At 42.6% G+C, this 13,343-nt stretch overlaps 1 protein-coding gene across 9 annotated transcripts in view; it reads left to right on the top strand.

The window, feature by feature from the left end:
* Positions 1-13,343, top strand: part of LOC311063266 (uncharacterized protein) — a 151,760-nt gene that overhangs the window by 14,602 nt on the left and 123,815 nt on the right. For 5 of the 9 annotated variants that reach the window (XM_084082575.1, XM_084082577.1, XM_084082580.1 and 2 more), the window contains 6 exons: positions 696-794; positions 1,644-1,709; positions 1,868-1,966; positions 10,580-10,645; positions 10,918-11,016; positions 13,317-13,343. The exon at positions 13,317-13,343 is cut by the window's right edge and continues 81 nt beyond it. In XM_084082575.1, coding sequence (XP_083938701.1) covers positions 696-794; positions 1,644-1,709; positions 1,868-1,966; positions 10,580-10,645; positions 10,918-11,016; positions 13,317-13,343 — 456 coding nt within the window. The remainder of the gene's footprint in view (positions 1-695; positions 795-1,643; positions 1,710-1,867; positions 1,967-10,579; positions 10,646-10,917; positions 11,017-13,316) is intronic. The other 4 variants (XM_084082582.1, XM_084082576.1, XM_084082578.1 and 1 more) reach the window with 3 other exon arrangements.

The following is a 13,343-nucleotide window of genomic DNA, read 5'->3' as shown; positions in this document are numbered from 1 at the left end:
GGACAGGTGGTCAGTATGTGATGTCTTGGTACAGTGGACAGGTGGTCAGACATTGTACAGATGTGATATTTGAGCATTTTAAATGACCTGCCATGGACAATTCATGGGCAAACCAGTGGGAAATCCACACCTTTTCATGGAGAAAGTGTGACATTTTCCAGGTGTAATTTCCTTAGATCAGGCAGTTCTCTTCTCTCATTGGGTATTTGATGGGGAGTGAAGTACTGTTAACTGTTGGTTATTGTTCTCCTTACAAACAAATAATCTGCCTGCTACGTCACTACAGCAGTACTAATTATGATCTGATGTCAATCCTCACATCAAACATCACAATTAAAATAGAACATGAGGACAAGAAAATGTGAAGTGTTGAGCAGAGATTTTGCTATTTTCAACGTGTGTGTGTGTGTGTGTGTGTGTGTGTGTGTGTGTGTGTGTGTGTGTGTGTGTGTGTGTGTGTGTGTGTGTGTGTGTGTGTGTGTGTGTGTGTGTGTGTGTGTGTGTGTGTGTGTGTGTGTGTGTGTGCGTGTGTGTGTCCTAGCTTATATTTGTTGTCACTCTGCTCTGCCTTATAGATGTCCTTAAACTCCAAACGGGTTGCCAGGTTACAGGATGATAGGGATCAAAGTTGTTGATCAAAACCCTTCCACTGACACAGTTTGTCTTATGTGTGTCTTCTCTGCTCTGCATCATAGATGTGTTAAAGACCAGAAGATGAGTGTCTCTGGGGACAGAGTGGAGGAGGGGACAGAGTCTCCAGCAGCCAGCAATGAAGACAAACCACCAGACTCAAGGTAACATCACTGTTTCTACTGGAAGTCTACTGTGATGATTCTATTAATACTAAAGTAACATCACTGTTTCTACTGGAAGTCTACTGTGATGATTATATTAATACTAAAGTAACATCTCTGTTTCTACTGGAAGTCTACTGTGATGATTCTATTAATACTAAAGTAACATCACTGTTTCTACTGGAAGTCTACTGTGATGATTCTATTAATACTAAAGTAACATCACTGTTTCTACTGGAAGTCTACTGTGATGATTCTATTAATACTAAAGTAACATCACTGTTTCTACTGGAAGTCTACTGTGATGATTCCATTAATACTAAAGTAACATCACTGTTTCTACTGGAAGTCTACTGTGATGATTATATTAATACTAAAGTAACATCACTGTTTCTACTGGAAGTCTACTGTGATGATTCTATTAATACTAAAGTAAGATCACTGTTTCTACTGGAAGTCTACTGTGATGATTCTATTAATACTAAAGTAAGATCACTGTTTCTACTGGAAGTCTACTGTGATGATTCTATTAATACTAAAGTAACATCACTGTTTCTACTGGAAGTCTACTGTGATGATTCCATCAATACTAAAGTAACATCACTGTTTCTACTGGAAGTCGTAGAACACAGTGTGAGAGGATCATAATATTGTCTGTTTACAAGCCAGAGTTGTGTGTCGACTGCAGTGTCAATGTCATTTTGACATTCTAAAACATTCAGTAATGAACCAGCCCCTCAGACAGAGTAAAATCACTTTAAACTTTAATGTTAGTTCATGTTATTAAGGAGTTTTCATCAGGAATATATGAGTCATAAACAGAGTGTTGTGTGATTGTTATGATTCCAGAAGTGACGACCAGAGACAGACACCAGAGTCTCCAGAACACAGCAATGAACCAGACTCCCAGACACAGTAAGTAATGTTAAGTTAAGTAATGTTAGTTCAATACATTTAATCAGAAATGTATTCTATGAAGCCTAACAAAGCAAATAGCTTAAAATATACATATTAACATAATGAAGATAAAAAGAAAGAGATGTCAGTTTGGACACCATGTGTGTGCACCATAGATGTGTTAAAGACCAGAAGATGAGTGTCTCTGGGGACAGAGTGGAGGAGGGAACAGAGTCTCCAGCAGCCAGCAATGAAGACAAACCACCAGACTCAAGGTAACATCACTGTTTCTACTGGAAGTCTACTGTGATGATTCTATTAATACTAAAGTAACATCACTGTTTCTACTGGAAGTCTACTGTGATGATTCTATTAATACTAAAGTAACATCACTGTTTCTACTGGAAGTCTACTGTGATGATTCTCTTAATACTAAAGTAACATCACTGTTTCTACTGGAAGTCTACTGTGATGATTATATTAATACTAAAGTAACATCACTGTTTCTACTGGAAGTCTACTGTGATGATTCTATTAATACTAAAGTAACATCACTGTTTCTACTGGAAGTCTACTGTGATGATTCTATTAATACTAAAGTAACATCACTGTTTCTACTGGAAGTCTACTGTGATGATTCTATTAATACTAAAGTAACATCACTGTTTCTACTGGAAGTCTACTGTGATGATTCTCTTAATACTAAAGTAACATCACTGTTTCTACTGGAAGTCTACTGTGATGATTCTATTAATACTAAAGTAACATCACTGTTTCTACTGGAAGTCTACTGTGATGATTCTCTTAATACTAAAGTAACATCACTGTTTCTACTGGAAGTCTACTGTGATGATTCTATTAATACTAAAGTAACATCACTGTTTCTACTGGAAGTCTACTGTGATGATTCTCTTAATACTAAAGTAACATCACTGTTTCTACTGGAAGTCTACTGTGATGATTCTATTAATACTAAAGTAACATCACTGTTTCTACTGGAAGTCTACTGTGATGATTCCATTAATACTAAAGTAAGATCACTGTTTCTACTGGAAGTCTACTGTGATGATTCTATTAATACTAAAGTAACATCACTGTTTCTACTGGAAGTCTACTGTGATGATTATATTAATACTAAAGTAACATCACTGTTTCTACTGGAAGTCTACTGTGATGATTATATTAATACTAAAGTAACATCACTGTTTCTACTGGAAGTCTACTGTGATGATTCTATTAATACTAAAGTAACATCACTGTTTCTACTGGAAGTCTACTGTGATGATTCCATTAATACTAAAGTAAGGGGGTCATGCTCATGTTATGAAAATGATCAGTGCCGATATGGACTATGCTCGGAGGTTCTGACAAAAAAGCAAAAGCTTAAAACCAGTTAAAATGAAGAGGTATTTCCACTCTCCAAACATACAAATCACACTGATATACTAGTGGAGTTTATATTCAACGTAAGAGGACAAACTGCAGGGCCAACGTCGATGGCCACTGGCCAGGTTACTCGGCGAGGTGTGTCTTTTTCTCTGACGTGCGGTAAGAAGTTGTAGCCTAATATTACGCTCCCCTAATTAACATAAATTAGTTGGAGTGTTTATTATTGTATAACTATAAATCATTTTACATAATGATATATTATTTAATATATTCAAATATATTCGAATATTAAAAATAATAAAGCATTGAGATTTATTATTTTTAATATCCAAATATATATATAAATATTGTATATATCATTTTATATACATCCTTAACAACCACTCCTATGAAGAAGTCTATATAATTATATTATGGAGTCTCTGATCTTTACTTCCAAACAAATGCATCAAGACACACAGGGTAATTAATTTCCTTATATCACTTCCCAATCTCCTCCCATTACCACCCCACCAATCCATTCTGAGGTGAGATACCTCCATCTAGTGTCCACCTAGTATTAACTCTATGGTGTCCACCACACAGGCCCCCCCCCCCCCCCCGAACACTCAGAATTGACATTCAGTGCAACAATAAACCCCCCAAAGCAGTACACCCAGTGTTACCCAGTCTCTTTTAGGAGGTCTGACCATGCGGCCATAGCGACTGTATTTCACAGTCACAGGGAACGTGGAAGGGGAAAGGGTAGAGATAGGGGCAGGGGGACGTCCACGCCGCCGACGAGGCCTCGCCGGTGGAACAACAGGGGTACCCCCGGATGGAGGGCATGGAACAGGGGCAGCCTTGGGCAGCCGACCCCGGCGTGGGGGCTGAGCCAGCTCCACCGGCTCGTTCGGGACCACATGAGCAGGCTTAAGGCGATCGACTGAAATCCGCTCTTTATTCCCCCCCCATGTCCACCACTAAGTTCTTGGGGCCCGCCTCCAGGACGCGGAAGGGCCCGTCATAGCAACGGTGGGCATCGTGACGGATGAACACGTAGCCGGCAGCCATCAGGTCCTTCGGAATGTAGGACTGGGGAAGGCAGTGGTGGGTGGGAACTGGGGCAAAAGCTCTCGCCGCGTCCTGGAAAGCAGACCGGTGAGCCGTTGTGGACCAGGGGCGTGAGGAACCAGGGAGGAACTCCCCAGGAACCCTCAGCGGTTGACCGAAAACCAACTCAGCTGAAGAGGACTGCAGGTCTTCTTTAGGGGCGGAACGCAGGCCCAACATGACCCACGGCAGACGGTCGATCCAGTTGCTGTCTGTGAGAGTGGCCCGGAGAGCAGCCTTCATGGAGCCGTGGAAACGCTCACACATCCTGTTGGCCTTTGGGTTGTACGCTGTGGTACGATGGAGTTTCACCCCAAATCTCTCAGCCACAGCATTCCACAGCTCAGACGTGAACTGGGCTCCCCTGTCTGACATGAGATCCGATGCCGTGCCAAACCGGGTCATCCAGCCGGAGATTAACGCCCGGGCCACCTCTGCAGTTGTTGTAGAGGACAGGGGAACAACCTCTGGCCACCTGGTGGTCCTGTCCACCATAGTGAGGAGGTGAGTGAAACCCAGGGATGTGGCCCCACCAGGTCCACGTGGACATGGTCAAACTGTCTCTCTGGAATGTGAAACGGCTCCAGGGGGCCTTAATGTGACGCTGTACCTTGGCACGCTGGCATGCCACACAGGATATCTGTAAAGTGTCTACCATATTTAAATATGTCATTTTTGCAGACGACACTAACCTGACGACGACACTAACCTGTATTGTTCTGGGAAGAGTTTGGAGCAGCTCCTGAATGCAGTAGAGAGAGAGTTGGCAACAAAATAAGTGGTTCGATATAAATAAATTATCTCTGAATTTAAGTAAAACTAAATTTATGATATTTGGCACAAGGAACACAATTAATGATGTTGAAATAGAAAGAGTGTATGAAAATAAATTCTTGGGTGTATTAATTGATAGTAAACTAAACTGGACATCTCATATAGATAATGTAAAAACAAAAATGTCAAAAATTATAGCAATATTAAATAAAACCAAACATATTCTGAACCAAAAGACACTGTATATATTATATTGTTCCCTCATAGTACCATATATTACGTATTGTGTGGAAATATGGGGGAATACATATAAAACTAACACAAATCCAATATTTATATTACAGAAGAGAGCTGTAAGAATAATAACCAGAACTGATTACTATGAACCAACTAATAAACTCTTTATTAAATTAAATACCCTAAAATGTGAAGATCTAGTTCACTTAAAAACGGTGCTAATAGCCTACAAGGCGCACAACAATCAGCTCCCGATCTGCATTCAGGGGCTGTTTGAAGTTAAAGAAACCAGGTATTGGCTGAGGGGTGAAAATATGCTTGAGGTAAAAAAGGCCAGAACAAATGTAAAAAGGCAATGTGTGTCTGCGAAAGCAATTCAAATATGGAACAGCTGTGAAAACGATTTGAAACTATGTAGCTCAATTGGAAAATTTAAGAAAATGTATAAAAATAAAATGGTAACGAAATATATTAGTATGATAGGATAATTATATACATTTCTATAGGAAATGTAGTGATGTGGAGTACAGAGTTTCCTTTTTGCAAAGCTTGTAAAAATTATATATAGATATTTGTATATATATATATATATATATATATATATATATATATATATATATATATATATTTGTAATTATATAATATAGGAATATATTCTTTGCAATGATTGAGTATAGAAAATTGATTTGTTTGTTATTTATTTTATTTATTTTTTGATTTCCAAATGCAAGAAGGGTAGGCACAATAAGCTATTAGCTTCAGCCTACACCTTTTCGGTCAGGCAGTTTTCTTCTGCTTTGTCTTCTTTTTTCTTTTTTGATTGTTTTTGTTCTTGATTGTTTTGTCTTTTGTAGTATGAAAAGCCATATACGTGTATGATTTTGTTGACCGAAATAAACTCTAACTAACTAACTAAAAAGGAGGCAGCCCACTGTTAAACGTCCTTCCTAAGGCCCGGCCAGACGAACTTAGCCCCCACCAGCTTAACTGACGCGCTTACCCCGGGGTGTGAAAGGGCATGAATGGCGTCAAATACCCAGTGGCGCCAGTCAGTCGGAACCATGGGGCTGACCAGTGGAAACATCACAGAGGAGCGTGGAGCCGCTGTCGTGAAACACCACATCCTCCAGTCGCAGCCCAGTCACAGCCGTCCTGAACGCCTGAAGGCCTGAATCGGTGAGCTGGTCAGTGGCCGTAGCAGCATAGTCAATGCCCAGGTGCACGCGACTGATGTGCGCCCGGGAGAGGCAGTCTGCCACCTGGTTATTTTTTCCGGCCACATGTTGAATGTCTGTCGTGAACTCTGATATGGCGGAAAGTTGGCGCTGCTGCCGACCCGACCACGGCTCGGTAGTTTTGGCCATGGCAAAGGTCAGGGGTTTGTGGTCCACAAACGCGGTGAACTCTCGGCCCTCCAGCAGGAACCTGAAGTGCCGTACAGCGAGGAAAAGGGCCAACAGCTCCCTGTCAAACGTTCTGTATTTTCTCTCATTGTCCTTGAGCTTTTTACTGAAAAAGGCGAGGGGCTGCCAGGCGCCAGCCACCCACGGTTCACACACCGCCCCCACTGCGTAATCGGAGGCATCAGTGGTAAGGGCTATCGGAACAGCAGGGGACGGTTGTGCCAGCATGACAGCTTTGGCGAGAGCAGCCTTAGCGTCCTTGAATGCCTGGACCCGCTCCGGGGACCAGTCCACGTCCTCGTTGTCCTTCTTCCCCTTTAACGCCTCATACAAGGGGTGCATGAGGTGAGCAGCGTGTGCTATAAACCTATTATAGAGATGAATCATGCCTAGGTATTCTTGCAGGGGTTTGACGGTGAGGGGGCGGGGGAAAACAGCGATGGCCTCCACCTTGGTGGGTAGAGGAACAGCCCCGTGGGGAGAGACGTGGTGGCCCAGGAAATCGATGGCGGGCAGGCCAAAGTGACATTTAGCCGGGTTCACAATCAGTCCATGCTCGTTGAGCCGCTCGAATAGCTGCTGGAGATGTATCCGATGCTCCTCGTCCGATGCACTGGCTACGAGGATGTCGTCCAAGTAAACAAACAAAAATGACATACCTCGCAGCACAGAGTCCATCAGACGCTGGAATGTCTGCGCTGCCCCTTTAAGGCCGAATGGCATCCTCAGGAATTCAAACAGTCCAAACGGGGTGATAACAGCTGTTTTGGGCACGTCCAATGGATGTACCGGAACCTGGTGGGAGCCCTGCACCAAATCTATCTTAGAAAAGATGGTGGCCCCCGCCAGGTGGACAGAGAAATCCTGGATATGTGGAACTGGATACCGGTCATGCGTGGTAATGTTATTGAGGCGACGGAAATCACCTCATGGACACCACTTCCCATCCGCCTTGGAGACCATGTGCAGAGGAGAGGCCCAACGACTGTCAGATCGGCGCACAATGCCGAGCCGCTCCATCGTGGCGAACTCCTCCCTGGCTATGGTCAGCTTAGTAGCATCCAGGCGGCGCGCTCGTGCGTAAACGGGCGGCCTCACAGTCGTTATGTAATGTTCCACTCCATGCTTGGCGACTGAGGCAGAGAAAGCGGGGACCGTCAAAGCAGGGAAACTTGCGAAGAGGCGCTGGTACACATCCCCCGTGGCGAGCATATTGGCAAGGGCAGGAGCCCCCGGCCCCCCCAGTGTGCACGGGTATGTGTCAAAAGACACAGAGTCAATCAGCCGACGGTTCGCAACGTCCACTAATAGTCTGTGAGCACACAAAATATCTGCGCCCAGTATAGGCACCGATACAGAGGAAATAATAAAGTCCCAGCCAAACTGATGTCCATGGAAACACATGGTCACATACCTGGTACCAAACGTACGGATGGAAGTACCATTAGCCGCATCTAGCGGTGGTCCATGTCCGTTTCCCAAGGCGTCCGCGGCAGATGCAGGCAGGATGCTCCTCTGTGCGCCAGAATCCACCAGTAGGCGCCTACCAGAAGACGTGTCCTCAATAAGCAGTAGCTCATTAATGACGCCAGCGCTCATAGCCGCTAACGAACGGCGGCTCTTGCGTTTCCCCGGTTACCAAAACAGCATGGTGGAGTGCAGCGCTTTGCCTTGGTGCCAAAACGGCGATGATAATAACATAGTCCACTATCATCCCTCTGTGTCTGATCCCTGCGATCAGACACTCGATCAGACACCGCAGCCACCACGCATTGGCGGGAGGCCAGTAGTATTCTGTCCGCCTCCTCTGCTAATCCCCGGTAATCCTTGGTGCGCACCAGAGGCGAGCTGGCCAGAGCCGTGCGCACTGGAGTCGGGAGTTGCCGCAGGAAAAGTTGGACAAAAATAAATGTAGCGTCACCTTCACCGAGCAGTGCCAGCATGTTCTCCATCAGATCTATGGCTTTACCGTCCCCCAATCCATTGAGGGACAATAGACGCTCCGCGCGCTCTGCGTCGGACAGCTGGAACAGCCGCAATAGCTGCTCCTTGAGCGCGTCGTACTTTCCGTCTGCTGGCGGGTCTCTCAGGAATCCCATCACCCGACGCGTGGTGGAGGAATCCAACGCTGCGACTACGTGGTAATATTTGGTTGCATCCACTGTGATCCCGCGGAGGTCAAACTGCGCCTCAATATGCTGGAACCACGGAGCCGGATCATGTTGCCAAAACTCCGCCAACTTCACCGTAGCCGCAAACACCGCTGGGGCAGCGACAGCCGCAGCAGCGGGCTCTGAGTTATCGACCATTATAATGTTCAATCAAACGTCAGGGTCACCACTGTGGAAGTTAGTGAGAATGAGACGAACAGACCGAGTATGGAGTCTCTGATCTTTACTTCCAAACAAATGGATCAAGACACATAGGGTAATTCACTTCCTCATATAACTTCTCAATCTCCTCACATTACCACCCCACCAATCCATTCTGAGGTGAGATGCCTCCATCTAGTGTCCACCTATTATTAACTCTATGGTGTCCACCACAATATATTGTATAAAATAATAAAGCATTGAGATTCTAATGGGATTATAAAGGGAAATGTATGCTTTTATTTTAAGTTATTCTTTATTTCCACTTTGAAATTGCTCTACAAATAAAGTTTCTGGTCGCCCAAACATTTCCCCCATAAAATGGGGTTGTGGTATAACAAAGGTTTGAGAACTCTTGCTGTAGAACAGGATCCTGTGAGAGGATCCTAATATATTAGAGTTGTGTGTTGACTGCAGTGTCATTGTTTTATATTTTAGGCAAAAGATAAATAACATTTTGTGAAGCTTACTGTATGACTAAAAATATGAGCCAGTAGACAGAGTACTAGAAGAGTGACTGGTGGGGGGCACGGTGGCACAGTCGGTAGCGCTGTCGCTTTACAGCTAGAAGGTCCTGGGTTCGATTCCCGCCGGGGACGCTGTGGGCGCTGGGGGCGTGTCTTCTCCTCCGCGTCATCAGTGCCCATACCCAGGGTGGGGTTGGCGAAAGGGCCTTTCTGTGTGGAGTTTGCATGTTCTCCCCGTGTCTCCTAGGGTAGTTAATAGGCCTGTCAAAAAAAATCGATTTATGAATAAATCGCGATTCTTAATGCCACGATTTTAAAAATCGATTCAAAATATTAAAATCGATTTTTTTATCATTTTTTTTTTTTTTTTTTTTTTTTTTAAGTTAGTACCTTTTTCACTGGCACTTTGTCTGAAATCAATGTCAGAAAGACTGACTGACATGATCTGGCTGCATTGAAGTGTATGATTCAACTTTTCATGGTTTATATTATATTAAAATGTTCTAGTATAATTAAAGCAAAGTGATTTGGGGTAGAAAATCGCAATAAATCGCAGAATCGAATATCAATTAATCGCAGAATCGCAATTTTAATCGAATCGGCACCCTAGGAATCAATTTTGAATCGAATCGTGAGGTAAGTGAATCGTGACACCCCTAGTAGTTAATACCCTCACAAAAACATGTAGTAATCCTGGTCGCTATACTGCCTCCCCCATGTCAGCCGGGGCGCCTGATGGAGGGGAAGGGAACTGGTTAGAATAACGTGTTCCTTCCACGCGCTACGTCCTACTCCCCCCTGTCAGGTGACAAGAAGGTCAGTTGGCTCTCATGCATTGAAGGAAGCATGAGCTCGGCCCTGGCCTCCCTGGCTGTGGGAGACTGGTGTAGCGCTGGTGTAGGGCTGGTGTAGCGCTGGTGTAGCGCCCAGGATCACTTAGGAAATTGGCACCGGGTGAAAAAAATGGGTTACAAAAATCGTGGGATAAAAATTATAAAAAAAAAAAAAAGAAGAGTGACTGGTTTAGAAGTTCTCAAACATTCAGTAATAAACCAAATCACTTTATAATTTAATGTTAGTTCATGTTATTAAGGAGTTTTCATCAGGAATATATGAGTCATAAACAGAGTGTTGTGTGATTGTTATGATTCCAGAAGTGACGACCAGAGACAGACACCAGAGTCTCCAGAACACAGCAATGAACCAGACTCCCAGACACAGTAAGTAACTATAAACTTTAAAGATGTTTCCCCCCCCTAACCACCAAGGGGTGTAATGAAGTTCTATCAACCTTATAGACACATGAAAAACAGAAAAAGTGCAAAACCATGGCACCACCTCTTTAGGTTAGTTAGTTCAATACATTTTCATCAGAAATGTATTCTATGAAGCCTAACCTGCTTTAAAGCAAATAACTTAAAATATACATATTAACATAATGGAAATAAAAATAAATAAATGTCAGTTTGGACACCATGTGTGTGCATCATAGATGTGTTAAAGACCAGAAGATGAGTGTCTCTGGGGACAGAGTGGAGGAGGGGACAGAGTCTCCAGCAGCCAGCAATGAAGACAAACCACCAGACTCAAGGTAACATCATTGGGCTGAATTCACTAGGCTGGTTGTAAATAAGGTGTAAATAAAGTTCTTAAAAGAGGGTGTATTTTAAGCTAAAACTGACATGTAATTCACAAAGGTGTGTGTACTGTATATCCCTCAAATGTGCGGATAACTGGGCGTATGTCAGGATGAATGTGGACGGCTGCCAGCTGGTCGTAAAACGTCAAGAGCGTTTCTGAGAAGTTAATTTGCACTGTTCCACTCCCCTTTATACACCATAAAAGGCAACAGGAAATGAAATATCCAACTTCAACTTCACCGTAGTGAACAGTGATGCCATATCCGCTTATTATAAGCAAATTTGGGCTTATTCTTTTGTGAAGTTGCTTGTAAATATTGGTAGTTGCGAGGTGCAGTTTTTTGGGCTTCTTTCTAAAGTGTAGTTGCTTATTTGGGCTTGTTTTACAATGTTTAAATGATTGTAACCAGTGGTTCTCAAATATTTGTATGTCATGGACCCCCAAATTAATATGTAGGCTAATTTATCCCTATAACCCCCATCAGAAAATGTGTTGTGCCAGCTGGAGCCCTGTACCAGATTTGTGTTGTTAGAATGTTAAAACAATCTTCCAAATATTCCACATTTTATTTCAAGATTTGTTTTGAAAATAGCAGATCTACAAGCTCACAACGCGTCGCATCGCGAATTATTGTGAGCTTGTAGATCAGCTATTTTCAATTTGCTTGTAGATTGGCTTGTAGACCGGCTATTTTCAATGTACAGTACTGTATATAGGTTTAATTAAAGTGCTCATAATGGCCTAGTGCCATAGTTGCTTCTTTTGGGCATATTTTCCTAGATCTGGTTGTTTATTTCTCTAAGAGAAGTTGTGTGCACATCCCACGCCTGTATTTAGGCCAGGTGCTGGACATCAAGGAGGAATCAAGAAAAAGAAGGAGGAGGTCCGCACACTGTTTCAAGCTCCAAGAAACTGGCTTTTTAATACTGCAACGTTTCGACCTTTAGGTTTTCATCAGGCAAAATTTATATTGATAATAATAAATATACATTTTGGCAACACTGGTGCAGATGTCGTCCCTCGATCGCACAATGGATCATGTAATAAATGCTCTCATGTTTAATGAGAATAAAGAAGTTTAACCCCTCGACCAAATAAAAGCTGATAAAACGTGAAAAGGATATTATATAAGCCTTTTCTAATGAACAATGCTCACCTTTATCGAGGTAAAAAGATGATGTTGAAATCCACGGCATACAAGTGGAACGCTCCGATTATGGACCAGAGCTTATTGATTAGTTATTGATTACATTTTTTACTTTTGGATTAATATATGTATCACTGTCCTACGTATGAATGGATCTTCTGGACACAGCTTTCATCCACTATAGTTTCCTCATCAGATGGTAAGATTTATTAGGCTATTGTGTGTGACGTTCATGTGATCAATATACAGTAGCCTACAGTATTATAAATTAACACCGCACGGACACTGTGTGCCTCCGCAGTGACATTAAGGCATGATAACTTATTTTCATTATTACGTGATTGGTTGATAGACGGTGATAGACAGACGGTCCCATTCAATCACCTGCCAAGTAGCTTGAAAAAAAGGGACCGCCCCTTCATGGATTTTGAATGAAAACACACCCGAGGATTCATTCTAGACATTATTGTGTCACTGTTTGAACAATGATATCCATCTCTAACTGGGACTGCATTTCAAGGTTCAAGGTTAAGTCTAAAGGGATAAAAACACACATTTGGTCTTCATATTGAGACGGGTAGATATGTAGGCACGATTGAGGAGGATAGATTATGTGGTTTGTGTGATCTTAATGAAATTGAAAATGAAATGCATTTTGTCTTGTATTGTCCATTATACCACTCTATCAGGCAGAGACTTTTTAATAAGGTAGATCCTAAGTATGAATTTGTGTGGTTGGATGACTCGGAGAAACTGAAACGTCTATTTCAACGAGACATTTTTTCATTTGCTTCATTTCTTGACAAGGCCTCCTGGTCAATGAGGAGGAGGGCCATTTACATGTAAAATGTCATTGTCTTTTTTTTGTTCTTATTTTTTCATATAAGTACTGTATGTATGTTTTATTTATTTGGTATGTTATAAGGAAGGACGTACTATGAACAGGAAGGACTGTTAATGGACTGTTAATGTCTTGTTTTCTTTCTGTGTTTTGTGTCATATAATCCCATATGGGATGGGCCAAAATGGTGGCATGACACGAAAATAAAAAATGTCATTCATTCATTCATTCATTCATTTGATTCAAATGAATGTTTCAACAGTGTTGCTGAAGTGATGGTGGAAGGTGT

The sequence above is a fragment of the Gymnoscopelus microlampas genome (genome assembly GCF_963454915.1).
Source record: "Gymnoscopelus microlampas genome assembly, chromosome: 16".
Lineage (NCBI taxonomy): Eukaryota > Metazoa > Chordata > Actinopteri > Myctophiformes > Myctophidae > Gymnoscopelus > Gymnoscopelus microlampas.
Note: the sequence above shows the minus strand (reverse complement) of the source record. Positions and strands in the feature narration are given on the sequence as shown.